The 24,173-nt window shown below is 37.2% G+C and overlaps 1 protein-coding gene and 1 pseudogene across 4 annotated transcripts; one reads left to right on the top strand and one right to left on the bottom strand.

Moving 5' to 3' along the window:
- Positions 1–8,672: 8,672 nt before the first annotated feature.
- On the top strand, positions 8,673–13,777 carry LOC127791418 (disease resistance protein At4g27190-like). Of its 4 annotated transcripts, none has more exons than XM_052321289.1 (4): positions 8,673–8,797; positions 8,899–8,946; positions 9,147–11,800; positions 13,153–13,777. In XM_052321289.1, exon 3 carries the CDS (start codon positions 9,153–9,155, stop codon positions 11,232–11,234), a length of 2,082 nt encoding a protein of 693 aa, XP_052177249.1. In that variant the 5' UTR covers positions 8,673–8,797; positions 8,899–8,946; positions 9,147–9,152; the 3' UTR covers positions 11,235–11,800; positions 13,153–13,777. The 4 variants fall into 4 exon arrangements, 3 of the variants coding, with proteins under 3 accessions (XP_052177249.1, XP_052177248.1, XP_052177250.1); XM_052321288.1 differs by lacking the exon at positions 13,153–13,777 and adding an exon at positions 12,113–12,490; XM_052321290.1 differs by lacking the exon at positions 13,153–13,777 and adding an exon at positions 12,113–12,490 and having other exon boundaries at positions 8,690–8,797; positions 8,933–8,946.
- LOC127791723 (glutamate receptor 3.1-like) lies at positions 13,489–24,173 on the bottom strand (annotated as a pseudogene).

Genomic DNA, 24,173 nt, shown 5'->3' with positions numbered 1-24,173 from the left:
GAATCCCGCACCGGGCAACTGGCCAAACCCAGATCCCCTGAGGTAGACTGGCCCAAGAAAGGCACAAAAAGACAACAACCCTATGATAATTCTACCATGACCCCACTTATCGGAGTTGAGTCATCCAGTTGCAATCTGGTGCCTATGACCACGAGTCAGCCCGGGATTACCAGAACATCCGATGACTATGCCCGTAGACTCACCCGGATCCCTTGTTTGAGTTTGGTGCTATGCCTTTTTAGTTAGGCCCGACTCCTTGGTTAATCCGGTGCCTAGGTCTCCCGACAAACTCGGATGTCTGGTAGAAATCCCGTACTGGATCACTAGCCAAACCCAGATTCCCTGAAATAGGCTAACCCTGAAAGCCGGAAATGGAGAACATAATAGCCAGAGCGCTATAATCTGTCATAGGATCGCCGGATGCTCCGAAGACTGTGCCCGTAGGCTCATCGGGATCCATTAACTGAGTCAGGTGCTATGCTCCCGAGCTAGACCCAACTCCTTAGTTGATCCGGCGCCTAGACCTCCCAACAAGCTCGGACACCGGTAAGAATTCCACAGTGAAGTCTATCTATCAGGGGTATGGTTGCCCAGAGATAATTTGGTACTTCAGCCCGGGTCAAGGTAAGATCTTCGGGTATCCTAGAACCTTTGATTGAATTCAGGTGCTAGACCTGATTCTTTAACTGATATTCTACTCTTTAATTTTGTCTAAAGATAAAATAGAAGAGTGGGGGGCAATTGTAGTGCCATGAAAAAATGAAGGGATAAAAAATCAAAAAATAATGATAAAAAGAAAAGACTAGTGGCAAATTACCGCCAGCATCGCGGCAGCCTGCCGCGAGGATGGGCCTCGCGGCATGGGCTAGCCGCGAGGCCAGCCTCGCAGCAGCTTGTCGCGAGGGCCGCGGCCCCACAGAGGCAAGCCGCAAAGCTGATGCCTTGCGGCCGCTTAATGGCAGGCCGCAAGGCTCATGCCTTGCGGCCGCTTATTGGCTGGCCGCACGGCTGGCAGCCTTGCGGCCTCTTATTGGTTGGCCGCAAGGCTAAGCCTTGTGGCCCAGAAGCTGGCCGCAAGGCTGCCAGCCTTGCGGCCATTTGTTGGCTGAGGGCCAGCCTCGCGGCACCCTACCGCAAGTTGCCTCGCGGCAGGTTCATGGTGATCCCCCTTCTTCGTTGAAGTTGTTCTCATCTATCAAACGCCACATGTCAACACCAGCCACCCTTGAGAATCATGCCCTATAAATATTCAGCTACAAGATATTAATGAGGACTTCCAATTTCGGTAAAATCGAGACACTTTGAATACACTTTTACTATTTTCGTGAACAATCATTGGGATCCGAGACTGACTTTGGCATCGGAGGGTCTTCGCGGGGGAAGATTCCCACGAGCCCTCTAACCTATTTTTTGAGCATCAACAAGGTCAAAATCTTGCGGCGAGGGCAAAGTCTTACGGCGAACCTAGCAGGGAGGGCAAAGTCTTGTGGCGAACCTAGCAGTGAGGGCAAAGTCCTGCGGCAAACCTAGCTACGAAGGCAAAGTTTTGCGGTGAACTTAGCGGCAAAGATAGTGGCGAAACTTGTGGCAAAACTTTGTGGTGAAGCTAGGGGCGAAACTAGGGGCGAAGCTTGTGGTGAAGCTAGTGGCGAAGTTTGTGGCGAAACCTTGTAGCAAATCCTTGTGGCGAAGTTAGTGGCGAAGCTAGTGGCAAAGTTTATGGCGAAACCTTGTGGCGAAGCTTGTGACGAAACTAATGATAAAGCTTGTGGCGAAACTTATGGCGAAACTTGTGGCGAGAGCTTGTGGCAAGAGCTAATGGCGAAAGCTTGTGATAAGAGTTAGTGGCGAAAGTTTGTGACAAGAACTAGTGGCTAATCCTTGCGGCAAGCATTCCTAGCGACAAATTCCCTTGAGGTGACATCTTTTACGGCAACCTAATCTCACCCGACAACAAGCTCGAGTGGACCTCACATCACAAATTTTAATTATTGTATTTTAGCAATAATAAAAATATTTTCTAATTTTATCTTAATTATTTTATATATTAATTAAAAAAATATTTTAATTTAATTTAATTTATTTTAATCAACGCTATGCAGACTAATCTTTCAATAAAAGCGCTCACTCTCTCATGCATAGCATATATATATATATATATATGTTAGTAAACACTTTAAAAATGTATGTAATGAACCCATTTTGGACATAATTTAATTTTTTGAATATACGGTAGGGAGCAGGGTTTATGAATATATGAAGGTTGTACTATTTGTTTAAATTAAGGGGTAATCATGAAAATAATTTAATTTTTTTATAAATTTATTATTTTATTTAATTTTTAAATTTTAATAATGAGACTCAAATTAATTTAATTAAGTGTAATTTTATTTAATATGTAAAATTTATTTAGATGGAATGAGTTTATTGACTTGATATATTAAGTATCATATAATAATAATATTTATAAGGTTTAGATATATATATATAAATAAAATAAATAAATAAATTATATATAATAAGTTATATTTTTTTATTTATGTATAAATGTGGTACTTATAAATATTATTATAATATAATAATAATAATATTAAACTTTATGTGATAATATTTTTAAATTTTTATATCATAACTTTAATTAATATATATTTTACTTTAATTTTGATTGGTAGCCTTTGTCACCGTCGCATTCACGCGCATCTTTACCATTGCAAAACCCTGAAGGTAAAAACTTTTCGATTGTCCTTCGCACCAATAATGAATTATAAAGAAAAATAGTTTTAATAATAATTATTGATTCAATCACTGATAGCCCATCTTCGCTTTGTCATTGCCAACGCGGAAAGTTGCATTTTCGATGATGGTCCTTTGCACTGCAGAAGTCAGCTTTCCAATTTCACGCCTTGCCCCACTTTGCAATTACAAGTCAGGCCCATCATTGCATTCACGCGCATCTTTATATTGTAAGGTAGCTTTCCTTCTGATTGTCCTTTGCACGGCCAAAGTCATCTCTGTAACAACGAAAGGTCATCTCTGAGTCATCTTAATTTGTCACAAAGTCATCTCTGTCAAAACGGGCCAAAGTCATTTCTGTCTTCTCAGCCAAAGTGACTTTGATTCAATGTTGATAGCCCTCTGCTTGCCTGCTCAGTTTCTCCAATTGAAAAATGTTATTGATAAACTTTTGTTTATATCATAAATTATATAAAGATGTATTAATAATAATAAAAAAAATTTCATAGAATATATTGAGTTGCATGTGATGCGAAGAATATTTTAATATAATACCCCTTATATAATTTATAATATAAAAAAAAATTATATATTTAGCATGATTCTATATTATTCTCTTCTACTTATTTTTCCTTTAATTTTCACTTCACACAAAGGCTACTCCCCTCTCTTTTCCGGTCTCCAGCTGCTTCTTCTCATTTAAGAAGAGCTATTCATCTGTTCTTGAATATATTATATTTTATATTTATACATTTATTAAATTAAATAAGATAAAATTATATCAGTATAATATTAGAATATTTTTAAATTAAAATATAAAATTATCAATATAAAATTAAAAAAATATTTTAAAATTTTCATCATACTATTTATTAAATTTTTTAAAATGTATTGAAAATATATAAATCATTTTTTCTTATTTATAAAACTTAAGATAAATTTACATGAAAAAAATAAATTTATCTAAATAAGAATTATTAAATAAATTTAATAAATATAATATAAAATATGTTTTAAATCTTATTTTTTATTTTTTATTTTAATTAATATAAAAACATCAAATTAAATTACCCCAAACTACTCAAATAGATAGGGTCTGCAAGGACTCAATTATACGTCGGATAAAGAAAAAGAAAGGACAGATGAGAGAGAGAGAACAGAACAAACAAATCACATGAGCAGAGAACAGGATCTGATGAGAGATAAAAGCAAGCCATGGGACAAAAAGTAGAACAGACAAGCATCCTTACTATTGCAAAACGTGAAAGGTAGCTTTCCGGTTGTCCTTTGCAACGATAATAAATTATTAACGTTACTGTCACTACACCAATACACCAATAATGAATACATAATCGATAATTATTAGATTAATATTAAAAATTATAATTAATAATAATATTATTAATTATATATTATATTTTTATTAAAAAAATACTAAAAAAATAGTAATATATGATTTTTTAATTTTTTTAATAAAAAAATATATAATTAACAACGAATTTTTAGGTCATTTTTAACCTATCTCCTTACCTCATTTTTTATTATATTATAAATAATTCACTCCTTATTTTTATTTTATCTAAAAAATTATACTTATTCTAACTGTATTTTTTTTTATTTCATTTCTTATTTTATTTATTTATTTTAATTAATTTTAATTCTATTTATTTTATTTTTTATAATTTTTATATATACACAAAATTAATAATAAAATATACAAATTAATAACTAAATACACAAAATAATCAGATATATGCATAAATAAAATTAATAATTAAATTCACATATACAAAATTAATAATTTTATATTTAAATCAATAACTAAATACACAATATTAATCATTCAATACATTAATAAATAAAAAATATATTAAAATCCCACAAACCTATTTTCTAAAAATTTCAGTCTCCACCCACTCATTTGAAAATCTCCTCATCCTTTTCATCTACACCCTCTTCCTCGTCATTCGACTCTGATCTCTCATTTTTGGCTGTCGTTCTACTGTCAAAACTCTACTATTATTTGTTGCCGTCGTCGTTGATAGCCACTTTTATTGTTGCTCGTAGTCGCTTTTTCAATTTTATATCTACGAGAGAAAGTTATTGAGATAAGAAGTATAAAGAACAATTTCTTAGCAATTTGAAACATAACAAAAAAATTGACTAGAAACAAGACTGATAAAGAGCCGAGTGAATTTTTCGCAATTGCATCCTCAGATTTTGGCTCAGTGGCGTTCATATTATTCAATTATTAACATTACTTTCATTCCATCAATCAGAAGAAATTTAATTGCATTCCCGCATAAAGTTAACATCCCATCTTTGTCATTAATGCCAACGCAGAAAGTTGATATAGGCCATCTGTCTACCATGGAGAGAGAAAAGCAAGTGATGAGATGGGAGAGAGAGAGCAGGACAGACAACCCATGTGAGAGGAGGACAGGATGTGAGCAGAGAGAAAAGGATGTGAGCAGAGAGAAAAGAGACAGAAAGTAGAACCAACAAGCCACGTGAAGAGAGGTAAAGGATGAAATATTTAGCCTGTGTATTTTTTTATTAATTAATTACATTTAATATTTAATAAACTAATAAAAAATTTAACCCACCACATCACACGAGTGAGAAAAAGAAAAAAATTAAATAAATTCCAAAAAATGTCCCAGTTTTATGATTTTTTTTTTTATTAACTTGAAATATCATGAAGTTTGTATGGCTAGTCTTCAATTTTATAATCTTCTTATAGTGTTTTCTAAAAATTTTGAATCTTAAGACTTTAGGCATGTTGACTCCCTGTTATCACTGAGCCACCCGTAAGGTGTTCTAGTTTTATGATTTGAATTCCGACTTCAAATAAAGTATATTGTGTTGTCTCATTTTTGTTCTTTAAATTCTAACTTCAAATAAAATGTATTGTCATAATTTGTGAATCGAGAGAACGGAGCTTCATTTTTATTCTTTATTGTGTTATTTTTCAGTTTTCATGTATCATTTTTTGCTTAGCGACATATTTATATCATTATATATTCTATAAAAAAATTTCTATGTAAGTTATTTTTATATTTTGATATAAAATATTTTTATTTTACTATAAAATGGGCACATACAAATTTTATTGAAAAGCATTCCACGTGAAGTTTTAATTTTTGTTGACAATTTTACCTTAATATTTTTATATATTTACTTTTTTGGATCATTTTATATTAAGTAATCTACCATAAATTATTGTCTTGCCTGTTGTGTATGTGTGATTATTTTTGTTTTAAGAATAATTTATATGTTTGATGACATTAAGAAATTGACTCACTAGTAATTAGGCTTCGTTTGACCTTGAGTTTTTGCAAACTCACAAGCAAACCAATCAAAATTGAGATTCCTACTTCAATCAAGATTATGATCAAAATCTAGTAGGCAACTCGAGTCTGAATAAACTTGGGATAAACACATTCTCTTAAATCTTATGAAGATGGTATGTTAAGTTAATCTCAATTACTCTGAGTTCTTTTAAAATAATTATTCTTAAATGTTATAAAAAAATGATCTTATGCTATGCAGAGGATTATCTCTGGATGAAAGAAAATGATCTTTCCTCCAGGGTAAGTATTAATTCTCAATATTATTCTCAAAATATCTTTAGCTCTAGGGGTAAGTAAAAAAATATATAAAAAAAGAAAAAATGTAAATTGTAAAAATAAATAAAAATAAATAAAGAGATTATATGCAGCAAGATATATATATATATTTTTTATACGTATATATATGTCTCATAAATATTATTATTATTATATGACACATGACAATTCAGCATGAACATATTCTTTTTAAATCTATTTTATATTTTGAATAAAATTATGCCTAATTGAGCCATTTTGAATCTAATTGCTAAAATTAAAATGATTAAATAAAATTAAAAATTAGCAAAAGAAAAATTAGATTATTTTCATTATTAACCCTTAAATTAAACATGAATGTCTACAATGTCATCTAATAAACAACAATTAATAGAACTTTGAATTAAAATTTATGACAATAGGCTTCCATGACCATATATGAATTATTGTCAGTGTTTTAACGACTCTGGATTTAAAATAAGTTATCTCAACAGTATCCAAGTAAAAGTTGAACCAATGCTCCATGCCCAGTTGGTCAAGAAGGGAGGCACAAAGTGTCTTTCGTAGTGAATTTTAGATCAAGACTAAGGATCGAGTCTCGCAAGCGGCAGTGTGAGGGTACCTCTCTTCAAAGTGAGGGGGTTCCTTGTGTGCGGTGAGCCCGGGTCTAGCCACTGTGCTCGGTTGGGTCACTATAATTAACATTTTCTCACGTTCTGTTAGGCCGGGTGTGGGGGGCGCTCGGGGTGAGCGATTTCACCTTTTGGATTAAAATAATAATAAAAGAAACATATATCACAAGGTTTAGTTATGAAAATAGGAGAAGAATCCTATCTAATGGTTAATATCTTAACCAATCTTAGCACTTTTGTAACTTGTTACACGTTATTCTCGTATCACTTCTTATGGGCCAAACTCAATTTAATGGGTCGGCCTAATCGCCCGGAACTCAGAATAGTGTAGGCGACCACGTCAAAGAAATTTCATACACCACCAAAGTGCGAAACTCATAAAGCAAGCACGTGACGAGCTTCCGATAAAGCTCCTAGCGAGCTTTCAACGATTGTCTTATGAGCTCTTAGCAAATTGACCGTTGAAATAACTCAATCTTCAAAAACAACTAAGACCAATCCACATCGATGCCAATCAAGACACTTTTAGAAAAATCAACCTTTAATCCAAAAATCATTTCAAAATAAATATTTTTTTAAAATATCTAAAATAATAAAGATTAGTGGGATAAAAAATAGGGCATCAAGGGGCACACTAATAATGAGAGATATCCAAAACCCTTGAACTAACAATAACACTCTTGAAATGGTCACAATATTTAGCTTGCTCTAACAAATTATAAAGATTTATTTTTTAATTTTATTTAAATACTACCTATCATTTATTTATATATGGATAGTTATGTTTAATTTAAATATTTGATGAGTTTTATTTTACTTTCATCATAAATTTATGTTAATATTGTTAAATAATTTTTTTAAGTATAAAATATATAATTAATATTACTTAATATACTTTTAAATCTATTAAGCTTTACGTGATAATATTTTTAAATTTTTATATCATAACTTTAATTGATGCATGTTTTACTTTAATTTTGGCAGGTTGCCTGTCACCGTCGCTATCGATGCAATCAAAATAAATTCCTATTCGATCAAAGCATTCACACGCATCTTTACTATTGCAAAATGCGGAAGGTAACTTTCCGAGTGTCCTTTGCACCAATAATGAATTTTAATAATAATTTCGAGTGTCCTTTGTGAAGGAATTTATCGCAACCGAGTCAGACGATCACACAAAAAATCAAAAAAAATAAGAGAAACACACGAGATTATCCAGGTTCATCCGAAGTTTAGGGCTACGTCCTGCAAAGAGTTTTTTACTATATTTTTCGGTTACAGCAGATTCAACAACTTACAATTGAATAAAAGAAGCAAAAATATATATGCCTCAAAAATGGACATAAAACAATATAAAAAACTCTTAAGTTCAACCATACGGGCCAGCGAAACTCCCGTCGGGGGCGCTGCCCTCGAACCCCCGCCCATTGACCGGGCAGCGGGACACTCGTGTCGGGGGCGCTACCCCTAAACTCCCGTATCTAACGTGTAGGGGTCACATTTAGTTGGGTAACATTTCAATTCCCCTGAGCTCACGTGAGCATACCCAATATGAGAAATAAGGCTCCCGAACTATTCGCCAACCCCAACACTTTGCACCATCTTTGTCATTGCCAACGTAGAAAGTTGCATTCCCGATTGTGCGGAAGTCCACGCGGAATGAAGCATCTTTATTATTGCGAAACGCGGAAGGAAGCATCTGTAAAATATATAATTAATAATTACAGCATCTTTCTTTCCTCTGGATTGGAGCTCCGTCGTCTCCCCTGCATCTGCATGCTGTGGTGGATCTGAGATCCAAAAGCTTTGGTTGAAGAAGATTAGGTACATACATCTCAAACACACCATCAGCACCAACTACTCCGTTTCTTCTTCTTCTTCTTATTCTCTTTTCTCTATTTTCCCTTTAATTTTTACTTTACAAGAAGACCTACTCACCTCTCTCTTCTGTCTCTCCAGCTGCTTCAGACGAGGTATTCATCTGTTCCTTAATTCTCTTTCTCTCTTTCTTTTATTTTCTTTGCCAGTTGAATCAAGATATGAGTTCGAATGGTACCAACCTAGATAGAATAAAGAAAGAAAGAAGAATATTGTTTGGATTTTCTCCTTCTTCTTAATCTCCAGACACACACACACATATATATAGCTACCTCTTTGAAATCTCATTTCACAGGACGGGATGAATTTGATTTTGAAAAACATCATGGATTCATGTGCGGGGAAGATTCTCAGTTTTCTCGCAGATGGCGTGATTAGCCAAGGGGATTATGTGATTCAATACAAGAACCATGTCCAGCTACTCGAACAAGAAAATAAGAGGCTCCGTGAAACAAAGGACAGAATCCAGGGAATGGTGGACATGGAGACAAAGTATGGGAAAGTCATTGAACCTAACGTCTCCAGTTGGCTAGAGAATGTAGAGCAGAAGGAAGGAGACATGGCCAACTTCCTGCACCAACAAGAAGACGAAGAATCTTTCAAGTGTTTTCCGGGCTGCATGTGTCCCAACTTAATGTGGCGTCACAAGAGGGGTATGGAAGCTCACAAGAGGAAGTTGGACGTCAGTGAACTGATAAGTGACGGTGACAGACTAGAGAAGTCGCCAGTGGCACGCGATGCACCTTTCCAATGGGAGACGCAATTTGATTCTTCTCAGTATTACACCATGTTTAGCTCAAGAGCTTCAGTTGTTGACGACATCAAGAATGCTTTGAAGGATTCTAACGTTGACATGATTGGGGTCCATGGGCCTGGTGGAGCTGGGAAGACGACAATGGTGAAAGAGGTTGCCAAAGAAGCTAAGAAACTATGCATTTTTGATAAGATTGTGATTGCAGCTGTGTCTAAAGATCCAAACACCTCAAAACTACAAGAAGATATTGCAACCCAATTGGATCTCAAGTTTAAACAAACAAATGAGTTAGGAAGAGCAGATGAGCTACGAAAGGCATTGTTAAACGGGGAAAGAAAGATACTGGTAACATTGGATGACCTTTGGCAAGACCTAGACTTGAAAAAAATTGGAATTCCTAAGTCGGGCCTTGGCGACAAAGGTTGCAAAATTTTGCTAACCTCGCGTAGAGAAGAGGTTTTCAAAAGGATGGAGGTCGGTCCTTCAGTTTTTTCCATTGATTACTTGAAGGAGGAAGAAGCGTGGGAGCTGTTTACGAAGGTGACCGGAGATTTTGGAGTTGATGAATCGACAGCGAAAGAGGTATGCAAGAAATGTGCAGGTCTGCCTATTGCTATAGTTGCAGTTGGAGCTGCATTAAAGGGCGAGGAAAATAATGAGTGGCAATCTGCACTTCACAAATTAGAGAAGTCCCGCCTAAAATACATTGAAGGAGTTGAACCACAGGGTTATACCCCCTTGAAGTGGAGCTATGAATTTCTAAAAGACGAGGGTGCACAGTCGTGCTTCTTGCTCTGCTCTTTGTTCGATGAAGATGCTGAGATTTCTATTGATGAGTTGGTCAGACGGAGCTTTGCCTCGGGGTTCCTTGGAAGAGAGGTGGTTACGCTGGAAGTTGCAAGAATTAAAGTACAAATAATGGTTAATAAGCTGAAAAAGTCATGCTTGTTGCTAAATGGAGCACAAAGGAATTTTGTTAAAATGCATGACGTTATTCGTGACCTTGCAATTTCTATCACAAAGGAGAAGCAAGCAGGACACAGCGGTGGTCAAGATTGGCCAAAGAATAATGCCTGGAAACATTACACAGCAATGATCAATGATGACAACATTCATTTTCCTTGTGATGTGTTCCATTGTCCACTAATGCATACCCTTGCGTTGAAGCGTGGAAAATCTTCACTTAAAATTCCAAACGATTTATTTCCAGGCATGGAGGAGGCAAGAGTTTTAGCTCTGGAAGACATGATGGTGGACCTCCCATCACTAGTTTTGGAGTTGAATCATCTTCGAATGTTAGAGCTAAACAATTGCCAATTATTAGGAGGCCCGTCTACAATTCGATGTCTACAATGTGATAAGAAGAATCACATTGAGATACTTAACTTTAAGGGATCTATGATAGAGGAGTTGCCACAAGAGATTGAAGAATTGACTCATTTGCGGTCCTTGGATATGAGAGAGTGCAGAAGACTAAAGGTGATTCCAATGGGTGTGATATCCAAATTGATCAATCTAGAAGAGTTGTATGTTGCATACGACTTTAAGGAATGGGATACTACTACTATATATGATGGGGGAATGAGCAATGCGAGCATTGCTGAGCTGAAATCTTTGTCTCGATTATGATGCAAGAATGCCCCAACTTATTTAAGAAATTGAGTAATTTTGCCATATTTATAGGCGGCAGTTATAGTAATAGTAATCGATCCCCAAATGTTTTGGAAATTGATGGTATTCACCATATAGATGAGTTTCATCTCTTGATGGACAAAGTTGAAGAGTTGAGGTTGTCTAATATTCAAGACATGAGATATCTACCTGGCAAGCCACAACGACACTTTACACTAAGTGACGGGAGATCTTTTATTTTTAGAAAATTAACCTATTTAAAAATATCTAAATGTAATAGTAGTAAATATCTCTTTTCCCCATCCTCTGCCAGAACACTCCAACAACTCCAAACACTAAAAGTACAAGATTGTAGCAAAATGGAACAAATAATTGGAGTAGGAGATCATTATCATGAAGAGGAAGTCGTTACTGATGAGGCAATTATTTTCAGTCGGTTGAGAAAGATGCATTTGAAAGAACTTCCACAATTTAGAAGCTTTTGCCTCAAAATGCAGAAGACAACAATTGAGGGAAACCCGTCAAATTGGACTACACCAGGAGATTCTATCTTTAATGAAGAGGTATGTATTAAATCTTAATATGCTATCTATTTTTTTTATTTAAAATATTTTCTCTAAGATATTTTTTGATAAAATGTCACAAAAAAAATAATTTTATTCATAAAAATATTTTTTATCATTTAACAAAATAAAGCTAGAACAAGTTAACTACCACTTTCTGATTTTATCATTTAAGAAAATATTTCTTCCTATTTGTGTTGTCAAGCTAACTACTATTTTATGTCTTTTAAATAATTGTGGCGTGTTGATAATAGTAAAACCAAAAACTAAGATATAAAAGTGTATGGCCTAATATTAAATTTTATATGACAGGTTTCTTTTCCCCTCTTAGAGGATTTGGAAATTAATGAATTACCAGTGAAAGCAATTTGGAACAAGCAAATGATCCAATCCTTAGAATAATCAAACAATGCATCTTTCTCTCAACTGAAGAATGTGAAAGTATCTCAATGTTATAATCTGGTAAATGTGTTTTCCTCAAATATGCTCTCACAATTGCAAAAATTGGAGACATTAAATGTTTGGATCTGTCGTTCTTTGACATCGTTAGTGTCAGAGGCAAGGGGAGATGGAGTGACCGATGATGGTATGATTAAGTTCTGCAAATTAAAAAAATTGATTCTTCTGAACTTGCCAGATCTCAAAAGCTTTTATCAGTCCAAGTTTGAAATATCACATTTATTTAATGATAAGTATGAATACTCCAATTCTAATTTTATCTTTTAAGAAAATATTTTTTTCTATTTGTGTTGTCAAGCTAACTATTACTTTCTACTTTTTAAATAATTGTTGCGTGTTGATAATAATAAAATTAAAAACTAAAATATAAAAGTGTATGGTCTAATATTAAATTTTATATGACAGGTTTCTTTTCCCCTCTTAGAGGATTTGGAAATTAATGAGTTACCAATAAAAGCTATTTGGAACAAGCAAACAATCCAATCCTTAGAAAGATCAAACAATGCATCTTTTTCTCAACTGAAGAATGTCGAAGTAACTCAATGTCATAATCTGATAAATGTGTTACTCTCAAATATGCTCCCACAATTGCAAAAATTAGAGACATTAAGTGTTATGAGGTGTCCTTCAAGAATGGCCAGAGAATGATGCCTGGAACCACATCAATTTTATTGAGGATTTTATTGAGGATCAATGACATCTTTCCTTATATATATTTGTGGTGAGATCCTGACGGCATCATTCTCTGGCCATTCTTGAATATCATGATGATCTACTTTCCACCCACGGTTGCTGCCCTTGCCCACTTTGGCAGCTTTACATCCTCTTTTAACTTCTAGAAAATCAAAGCTCCACTTCACGTGTGTATAACCAACTGGCTCCATTCCTTCTAGGTATTTCAAGGGAAGATTTTCTAGCTCCTGAAGTGCATTGAGCCGCTCAACTTCTTCTCACCCTTTAATGCAATTCAAACTCCAACTCCCGCCGGCAGTCACGATGTTCCCGGGCTGCGGTCACTGTCGAAGAAGAACAAGAAGAAGAAAGCTTCGATCATCAGGGTGGAACTGGGGGAGGCCTCATCTTGTCACCGCTGCAACACGCCAATGAAGTCAAAGCTACTCATTAGATTAATAAACCATATACATATGTCTTCCCAAAAAGATATCAACATGCCATCCACAGACACTTGGTAATTAATGAAGTAATATTGTCAATATATAGAACAAAAACTAGAGTTCTAGGTGCATTAACCGCGATTGGACATTCTTTGTGAGTGCTTTCAAATTCCTGATCCACTCATCTGAGGTTGAACATCGTCGCGTTGAGTAAACATCTTCTTGATGGCTTCTTCTCGTCAATGGAGTCGAAGAAGTTATGAACGACATCGAAAAGCGGGCACTTGATTGCGCAGAGGACGAGGGGGCTGAGTCTTTCTGAAAAACCTGGTTATGTTGCATTACATGAAGCCATTTAGTGTGGAAATTCTGTCAATGATAATATCATCACTTCAAAATGGCATATGCCATGAAATCTGTTAATTTTTCTCCTTCTAAACATAAAGAGAAGACCTCAACGACCAACATCAATTTGTTGATATAGTGTAATGTACATTTGCTTACCGATGAATGAATGACGTATAATCTAAACTAAATGTTCCACAAAGCGACTTTGGATAGTTAATTGTGTGAAAGAAATCATGTAAATGTGCATCTGCTTAATCTAATTATAAACGAGAATACTTACAAATCCCCACCCACTCTTGTGAATGGCTGCCCGGCCGACAATACCATAATCCGTCTGCTTTGACAGAAATAATTCGACATATGGAAGTTCATCCACAATAGCTGGCACTCCTCCTCTGCTTGGTCCTAGCTGAAGTGCTTTCTCGTATTCTTCAGGGAGCCAACAAGCCCACTTGATCCAGGTATGTTAAGACTCTCTGTTAAATAGCTATAAGCAAACAAGCCCACTTGATAGCCAATAGGCCAGCTTCCGGCAATTAGGTTGTCAATTCATGTGATGGATGATGAAAGCCGCTGGACTGTAAGGATTGAAGTCAGGCTTGCTGTGTAACTTGATGTGATCACCAACAAAAGGAAAAGCCAGACCACCATTACCATCCTTCCAAGTGTGCTTACGGTCTGTTCCTCTGTGAAATCAAGTTGGGAAAAGAAACTGCTTAGATTTTGGTCTGAAATGCCATAGATCCTAATGGAATCTAAAATTTTTGTTGAAAGGAATGAGAAATTCTAGTGAAGAGTATTCAAAAAGATTATGAATACAAAAAGCAAATGTGAAAAACCGAAGCAGTTATCACAAGATAAAATTTTCTCGTGTTTAATTTTCATTGCTAAAAAATTTAGATGATAGAATTACGGTTACATTGGGATAAGTTCCCTAGTGATATAGATAAATATTATGAATTTGAATTTGTTTTAAATTCATTAACATTTGAATTTTAACAATAATGGGATAAGTAATTAGAATTTGAATGAGATTCAAATTCTGATAAAGCCACATCTATCTGTATTTTTGTGATACCTATAAATAGACATAGAGCCTAATGGAGAAAATAATAATCAGAATCAGTTTCTGATCGCTCATATACTATCTTCGGCATCACCACTCGAACCTTGGGCGGACAAGGGGTGGACGGATAAGAAAACTTTTATAGTTTTTTTACACGGAGGTTGTTAAGCAAATCAATTGTGATATTCTGCTGTGATTCAGGTATTTTACATACCGCTTTGCTATTGATTCAGACTTCCACAGTGGTATCAGAGCCATTGTTAATTTGTCTACACCATTGTGATTGACCATTTATATTCATGGGTCTTTTTTTATATCTTGTGATATTTTACGCGTAAAATTTATTCTGTGTGATTATTATTTTGGTCGGTCTGTTTGTTTGCTCTGCGATTTAGCCATGGCTAAGACAGTCACCGGTGGCCGTGTTTGTCACAGCCGCTGGGCGTGCTGCTCGTTGATCGTCCTCGCGATGGCTGAGGCGCCATCTGCAGCGGCCGTGTTCGTCGCGGCCAGTGGCTCGATCTTAAGTGGTCTTGCCGCTCGGTCTTCTCGCCATGGCAGTAACCAGACCCGCGTATGTCGCGGTTCGTGGGCGATGTTTTGGTGTCGAATCCAGAGAGGCATCAAGCGAGGGTCGTCCTCGCGATGGCTGAAGCCATCCCTAGGGGTTGTGTAAGTCTCGACCAGTGGGAGAACCATGCAGGCGGAAGCTGAAATCGGCCATGGCCGATTCTTGGATCGCTGCTGTGGAAGCTCCTTCATGGCCGATGCCTCTGTTTTCTCCTCTTCGTCATGGGTTCGACGTGAGTCGTCGAACGGCTGCCTCCATAGCCGCCATTAATGGAAGGAAGATGGCGGCCATGGCTTGATCAGTCCACCATGACCGCGACTTCTTCTATTTTCGGGAATGCTAAAAGACTGATGGTGGCTGTTGCGAGCCACCGGTCGGTCGTCGGTCTTCGCGGCCTGCGGCATCAAACGGAGATGGTGAAGGGGCGATCGACGGCGTTGGAGGAAGAAGCCAGCGGCGGCGGCGGCGCATGGTTGCCCTGCAAAACCCTAACTTTGTGTTAAGGAAGAAGATGAAGACCCAGTTGAGTGCTGGGTCTGATCCGAATCCGTTTAGCCTACCCCATTTAAAGATCCAAGATAATATCTAAGTAATTGGATTTGTTTCAATTGAAATGGGCCTTGGATAGGGCTACTTGTTTTAACATAATTGGATCTGGAGTTGGACTAATTGTTTTATTAAAACATGGACCAGATTTTAATTTAAAATCTTTTGGGCCTCAATTTTGTTTTGGGCATTCTATTGGGTTTTTTATTTAATCATTTGGATTATGCTTTGGGCTATTAATTAATTAGTTTAATTTTGTGCCTAAAGTTTTAACTTAAATAATAAATCCATTTTTGAATTAAAAATAAAAATCAATCAGAATTATTTTAGGAATATTTAATTCTGGAATATTAATTTTTGTAATTAATAAAATTGTTTTCATGACTTTTATTATATGTTTTAATATTGTCATGATAATTGTTTGATTTATTCTTTTAGACCATAAATTAATGAGTTTAATTTTGAGTCTAAAATTATAAATACATGTGATGTGGCATTTTTTTTTTGCTAACTTAATTAATTATCTATTGTCTGCAAATATTTAGTTTTATTTGCTTATTGATAATTAATTTTGGTTTAGTACCGATCTTGGGCCTTGTGTGGGTTCTAATATATTGTTGGATATTGTGGATTAGTTCTACATAAACAATTAAGTCATAACATATTAGTTGTGCATTAAAGGTGATGACTTTGAAGCCTGGCGATCTGTTGATCCTGAAGTGCATAGCTAAATGTTTGATTTAATTGTTTGCTTTGAACATGTGCATTGAATGTCTTTTGTTGTCCTTGATTCAGTGATCAATGGCCACCAGTTCAGTTGCTGGAAGCATGACCAGGACAGATAAGTTGGATGGGTCCAACTACTCCACATGGGAGAAGCAGATTCAGTATCTACTTCAGATGGAGAAAGTATGGGACGTATTGGAGACTTCACATCCCGTGCCGCAAGGGGAAAATGTTTCCTTGGTGACACAGCGAGCCTATGACAAATGGCTTAAGAGGGACCATTATGCTCGTCTTGCGATGCTTGTTAGCATGCGGGCCGATCTCATGGGCCAGTTTGAGTCTTGCCAGACAGCCATAGAAATGTGGCAAAAGTTGAAGATCACTTTTGGTCAGACATCTGCAACAAAGCTTCGTGCTTTACAATTAAAATTTCAACAGTATGTCAAAGACCCGAGGCACAACATGGCTGAGCATTTGAGAGTGATGGGTTCACTTATCAGAGATCTTCAGAGTGCGGGAGTAGCGCTTACTGATGAGCAGCAACTCCTAGGGGTGATCAGATCCTTGCCTGACCCTGAGTGGTCTCAGATGAAGCTCCTTATGACACACAGTGAAAACATCAAAACTTTTAATGATATTTCACGTCACTTGGAGCTTGAGGCGGAGCACGTTGAAGCGAACCGTGCGGCGGCTTTTGTAGCCAAGGTCGACAGACGTGAGGGCTTCGAGCCTAAACGTAAGAGACAAGGATCGAAGGCATCAGGGCCTGCACCTAATATTGGCAAGAACAAGAAGGCCAAAAGAGGGACACGTGGAAAGAAAGACCTGTCCAAATTGAAATGCTATAATTGTAAGAAGAATGGTCACTTCGCTCGAGATTGTCCAGAGCTGAAGAAGATATATTTCTCTTCTTATTCCCCTTTGATTCATGTTTGCTCACATGCATTAGTTGCATACTCACGTCCTGAGTGGATTGTGGATACAGGAGCAACACGACACATAAGTGTTGAGAAAGAAGGGTTTGTGGATTACCACCGGGTGCCAGTGGGAACTCAGTACGTCACGCTTGGGAATGGCACACAAGAAGAAATTCTTGGAGTTGGTTCTTTCCAGCTCAAGATGAAGAATGGCAAGATTCTACTCCTGAAGGACGTTATGTATGCTCCTGGAGTCCGGTGTAATCTATTATCAGTAGCATGTTTATTAGGACAAGGTTATTCTTTTCTTTTCCGTGACACTGGCGTGAACATCTATGGATGATACATTCTTTGGAGGTGGTTTCTTAGTAGATGATTTTTTCAAACTTAATTTGGATCATGTTTTTGATAACCATTCTATTGCTTTAGTTTCTTCTACTTCTTCTAACATAAATGTTGATTGTGATTTATGTGGCCATGTGGGTCAAGAAAGGATGGCAAGGCTAGCGAGAGAAGGTCTATTGGGATCTCTCAGTAAAGTGAGACTCACTGTGTGCGAACCTTGCCTAGCTGGTAAGGCCAAGAGGAAACCTTTTGGTAAGGCTTCCCGTGCATCTTGCCCTTTGGAGTTAGTACACTCTGACATATGCGGTCCTATGAATACAAGGGCACGTCATGGTGTATCATACTTTATTACCTTCATAGACGATTATTCACGTTTCGGTTACGTGTATCTGATTTCTCATTAGTCAGAAGCTTTAGATTGCTTCAGACGCTTTGTGCATGAGGTTGAAAATCAGATGGATAAGAGCTTAAAAACTCTTCGAACCGATAGAGGCCGTGAATATCTTTCTGATCAGTTTAGAAGCCTATGTGAGGAAAAATGTATAGTTCGACACCTAACCATTCCTGGCACTCCGCAACAAAATAGTGTTGCAAAACGCCGGAATATGACTTTGTTGGAAATGGTTAGATCGATGTTGGTGCAGGCGAATCTCCCGATTAATTTCTGGGGAGATGCATTGTTGACTGCAGCCTACATTCTTAATCGTGTTCCAAGCAAGTTCGTGCCTTCTACCCCTTATGAGTTATGGACTGGTAGAAGTCCAAACTTAGATCATTTGTGGCCTTGGGGATCAGTTGGATATGTTCATAGCACGTCTCACAAGTATGGAAAACTTGGACCAAGAGCTAGCAAGAAAGTGTTCATTCGGTATCCTGCAGGATCAAAAGGATACGTCATGTATGGTGAACATCCTAGTGGGGGTTTGACTGAGACAGAATCTCAGGATGTAGAGTTTCTTGAGGATGAGTTCCCAAGAATTGGTGAGGTTAATAAGGACTCCCAATTGTATGAGTTACAAGAGGAAGTGCCTTTTGTCAGTGGGAGAATTCTTGCAGTTAGTGGGAGTGAACCCATAGACAGTACTTCGGAGACTCAAGTAATTCGACGTAGCCAGTGTGGGCTAATCCCTCGCCGTCATTTCGATGATATTCAGGGAAGGGTACTTATGTGTGCCATGTCGGATGACAGTGAGCCGACTTCTTATGAAGAAGTCTTAACCTCCCCAAACCGAGATCAATGGTTGATCGCTATGAAAGAGGAAATGGACTCGATGGATAAGAACAAGGTGTGGGAACTTGTTGATCTTCCACCAAATAGAAAGGCGATTGGTAACAAGTGGGTCTTGAAAATCAAACGCCGAGTTGATGGATCGATTGACAAGTATAAAGCCAGATTGGTCGCGAAGGGTTACACCCAAATGGAGGGTGTAGATTTCTTAGAGACATTTTCTCCTGTGGTGAGATTTGACTCTATTCGCATGATTCTAGCCATTGTCGCTCATTTAGATCTTGAGCTACACCAGATGGATGTCAAGACAGCATTTCTCAATGGAGAACTAGACGAGGAGATATATATGGATCAACCCATCGGTTTTGTTACTGAAGGGCAAGAGGGCAAAGTGTGCCGTCTCAAACGATCCATATATGGTCTCAAGCAGTCGTCTAGACAATGGTATCTACGGTTTCATGAAGCCGTCACCTCTATTGGTTTGACCATGATGGAGGAAGACCATTGTGTGTATATCCAACGAACAAAAGATGGGTTCTTGATTTTGTCCTTATATGTGGATGACATCTTATTGGTGGGAAACAACTTGGAGATGATCAACATCATTAAGGAATGGCTATCCTCTGTCTTTGAGATGAAGGATTTAGGGGAAGCGAGTTATATCCTTAGAGTTAAGATCTCGAGGGATCGCTCAAGGAGGCTTTTGAGTTTGTCTCAAGAGACTTACCTTCGTAAGATCCTTGAATGATTTAATATGGATAACTCAAAACCTGTTGATACTCTGGTTGATAAGGGTTGCACCTTGAGTACTAGTCAGTGCCCTAAAACAGAGGAAGAAAGGAAACTAATGGAAAAGAAACCATACGCTAGTGCTGTTGTGAGTCTCATGTACCTTATGAAGTGTACTCGTCCTGATATCTGTTTCGCCGTTGGGCTAGTAAGCAGATACCAAAGTAATCCTGGTGAGATACATTGGAGAGTTGTAAAGAGAATCATGAGGTATCTACGTGGTACTTATGATTATGCTCTAACTTTCCAAGGTGGAGATATGAAAGTACATGGTTACACTGATGCTGATTTTGGCGGAGATAAAGATGATAGTGTCTCCACATCAGCATATGTTTTCACTCTTGGTGGAGGCTCAATTTCTTGGCGAAGCAAGAAGCAAGATTGTGTTGCTCAGTCAACCATGGAAGCAGAGTATGTGGCTAGCTCAGAAGCTGGAAGACATGCATCCTCCTGGCTTAGTGCTTTCCTTCGAGAGCTTGGGGTAACAGCTCAGGCTAATGAACCTGTCGAAATTTGGATCGACAACACAGCTGCGATGCAGTTCGCACATGACCCCAAATTCCATGATAGAGGAAAGCACATAAGAAGAAGATATCACTACATTAGAGGATTGATCAGGGACAAAGAAGTGATTTTAAGTTATATTCCTAGCACTGAAATGTTGGCTGACCCATTGACAAAGCCACTTAGCAGGAATGTATTTGAATCCCATGTGAGGCATATGGGATTACGTAGAATTTGAGTTCTACATTTGTTCACTGTTTATGACATTCATTTTGATTTATTTTGATGGATATTTGTTATCTTCTTTCTGTTTTCATTATATGACATTGTGTTGTTGATATGGAAAACATGAAAATAATTGCACATGTTCGTGAATGTCACTAGGCTTGGATCGGTCCACTCACGCGGACGATCGCCCTGACACCTATGTGGTGTGTAGGATGAGACAACTTACTCTTGGACTTATGTGGTCAGTGTAAGTGCCTTGATACATGAGGGGTATACAAGGTTGTTATTGTCGCCTTAGTACGGCTAAGATGAGACTTATTTGAAGAAGTCGAATATGGATATATTCTGAATTCCATATTAAGCCCGAGAAAAGCAGGATGTGAGTACTCATAAGTTGAGTGACTCAGGCTAGTGCCTATGTTGTGACTGGGCCGACATCTATACAGTGTTTTGAGTGTGACATCCCCGATTAGTGGGAGCTCCACCGTAGCATACACATCATACAGCATGCGCTTGTACGACCGCTATAGGGAAGTGCCAAGATTGTTCTCTCTCTGTCATCGCGTGGGACCCTATTCACATATGCCTTTTGACCTAAAATTGTTTATGAAGTTGAGGTTCAATTACACTACTTTAGCATGTCACCCAATTGGCTAGCAAGAAAGCAGCTAGGCGGGCCATGTCTGGGCAAGTGGTTGAACCAAGAGATGGATTGTTTCGAATTTTGGGAAAGATAATTTATACCACATCATGTAAGTTTTGCAACTCATAGTCCGGACGATCATCTGCGTGATGATCATGAGTGCAAGAACTTCGATTGATGATCAAATGCTGTCCAGAGTTACTCTTGAGAGATTGGAAGCATTTGATAGATGTGTTATTTATTATCTAAGGCATAGATGGCATTGCCCTCGTTTATTTCTTTTTGCAGCAGTACTATGTTGGCATTGGTGGTTGTTTGATATAGTACTCTTATCGTTGTCATCAAGGTCGCACCCTTTGACGTCCTGTATGAGGAGATGAGTTGAGCATTATCCCATGTACCCGAGTGGGAGATTGTTAGAATTACGGTTACATTGGGATAAGTTCCCTAGTGATATAGATAAATGTTATGAATTTGAATTTGTTTCAAATTCATTAACATTTGAATTTTAACAATAATGGGATAAGTAATTATAATTTGAATGAGATTCAAATTCCGATAAAGCCATGTCTATCTGTATTTTTGTGATACCTATAATTAGACATAGAGCCTAATGGAGAAAATAATAATCAGAATCAGTTTCTGATCGCTCATTTACTGTCTTCGGCATCACCACTCGAGCCTTGGGCGGACAAGGGGTGGACGGATAAGAAAGCTTTTATAGTTTTCTTCCACGGAGGTTGTTAGGCAAATCAGTTGCGATATTCCGCTGCGATTCAGGTATTTTACATACGGCTTTGCTATTGATTCAGACTTCTACATTAGATAACCAAGTGTTTTTACTGATGCTGGGAAAACCTTGCCTTAAAACTCAATAAGAATCATAATCCCATTAAAAACTCAATCATGATTGTATAATCTGATCTGTGGAAGGGAAATAAGAATTAGATGAACCCATTAAAAACTATATGACACAATCACAATCGTATCAATCATTTAAGATCTTCAACTTGCCACAATCACAAACAGGCATGGGGTCGTAGATAGCCAATTCATCCCATAAAATTTTTAAGCGGCCAAAATAAGTGCTAATGGAATCCTGACCTTGAGAGAGGCTAGCAAGATCCCATTTGAATTGAAATATGCAAGAACTATTTTGTTGAGTAAAACGGTCCTGATGTTCAAGCCAGAGAGTGCGAGAATCATCGGCCAAGACAAGACTGGATTTAATAAAAGAACTTACAGAATTTTGAAGCCAGGAGACGACTAAATCATTGCAGCATTCCCATGCTTCAAAAATTGGATCAATGGCATCTTGAGGTTTGAAAGTGGTCCCATTGATGAAACTAAGCTTGTTCTTGGCTCAAAGGGCACGACTTACAACTCGAGACCAACTGACATAATTGTCAGCAGTCAAGAGATCTAAAACTAAGACAGCAACGGGATTGTCACCGTTGCCAATGTGAAATGGGTTGAAAGGATCTGAAAATTTGAGAAACCTTTTGTTAGCCATGGCGAGAAGTTTGGATCAAGGGGGCTCTAATACCATGCAACAAAATGAAGAATAGAGAATGCAGAGAAGAAAATGCCTAGAAAATGGAGAGAAAATATTTTTTGATCTTATTTTCTCAAAACTGTACACTCAATCATTTATATACCATTACAAAAGGAATATTCTAACAATATAAAAGGAAAAATATATCATTGTCCCTCTGTACAACTCGGCAAACAAAAATGTAAATAGCAGAAGAAAGAAAATCATCCTTCTTCAATAATGGACACTTTCCCTTTATTCGAATGTGATGTATTATGCTCTAATAAAAGAACTGTTTTCTTAAGCTCAAGTAATCTTTCCTCATTATTGTAAGTGCACTCTTCTCTTATGATTTGCCTTGAACAGAGTTGAGAAGCTGAACCTGCACAAACAGAATGCAGGGCAATCAAGTTATTCATGGGTGACATGTGGTCTATAGGGACTGGGCTCAAGTCTTAAACATAATCAGATGTACAGTTGTAGGTTGTAGAGCCCCTAAACTTCCTATAATGTATAGAAAAATTTTAATACAAACAATATGGAAACAGAAATGAGCTTTCAAATATCAATGATCAATGATGCTTACATGAACATTGTTATGAGCTGTCTCCTAGGAGAACCCCAGAAATCATCGTTAACACGATGTTCAAGAATCCAGATAACCACTGCCATAACCATAGAGGCAGCTGCAGTGACAGACCACATCTCTACTGTGAATGGTTTGAGAAACACCCAAGCGCCTGACTTTGAGCTGCTGATGAGAGCCACTATGACTAGACCTGTCGCAATAAAAGGCTGGGTAAAACCAACAATCCTTTGTGGGGTTTGTCACAATTGCAATGTCTCCAACAGCCGTATCAAACACCTGATATTCTAAATTATAATGAGGGCACAAAAACCAATAACAAAGTCGGCCCAATAACAGTAAAAAGAGTTCTAACGAAAAAGAAAAAGACAGCAACAGAGTTAAAGCCTTTGGACCTAACATGTTCACTTCAATTATAATCTAGCAGAAGTATGCTTTTTATCCGCTAAATAGCATATTTCTTTTGTGTGATTGGTTTTGATCGATTTAGACAATTATTTACATATTTAACTTGCTCGCAAATTCTTACAAGCTGTATATCTTGACTAGAAGTTTGCCGCCATCAAAAACTTTGAGATTTCCAAGCTGTATATTAGATCCCTTTGCATCTTGTAGCTTGCCACTCAAAGAAAATCTTATGTTGTTGTGCGCATTCAGAAATTTATTAATTGCATACGCAACTGCCCGTACTGTATCATATGCATAAAATCCATAAACATTCAATTCAGAATTTACTTTCCCATGATCCCATCCTGCTGCATCTTTCAT

This window comes from Diospyros lotus, chromosome 15 (genome assembly GCF_014633365.1).
Source record: "Diospyros lotus cultivar Yz01 chromosome 15, ASM1463336v1, whole genome shotgun sequence".
Classification (NCBI taxonomy): Eukaryota; Viridiplantae; Streptophyta; class Magnoliopsida; order Ericales; family Ebenaceae; genus Diospyros; species Diospyros lotus.
Note: the sequence above shows the minus strand (reverse complement) of the source record. Positions and strands in the feature narration are given on the sequence as shown.

Coding starts and splice junctions, on each gene's coding strand:
- LOC127791418 (XM_052321289.1), top strand. CDS start 9,153: ATGAATTTGATTTTGAAAAACATCATGGATTCATGTGCGGGGAAGATT.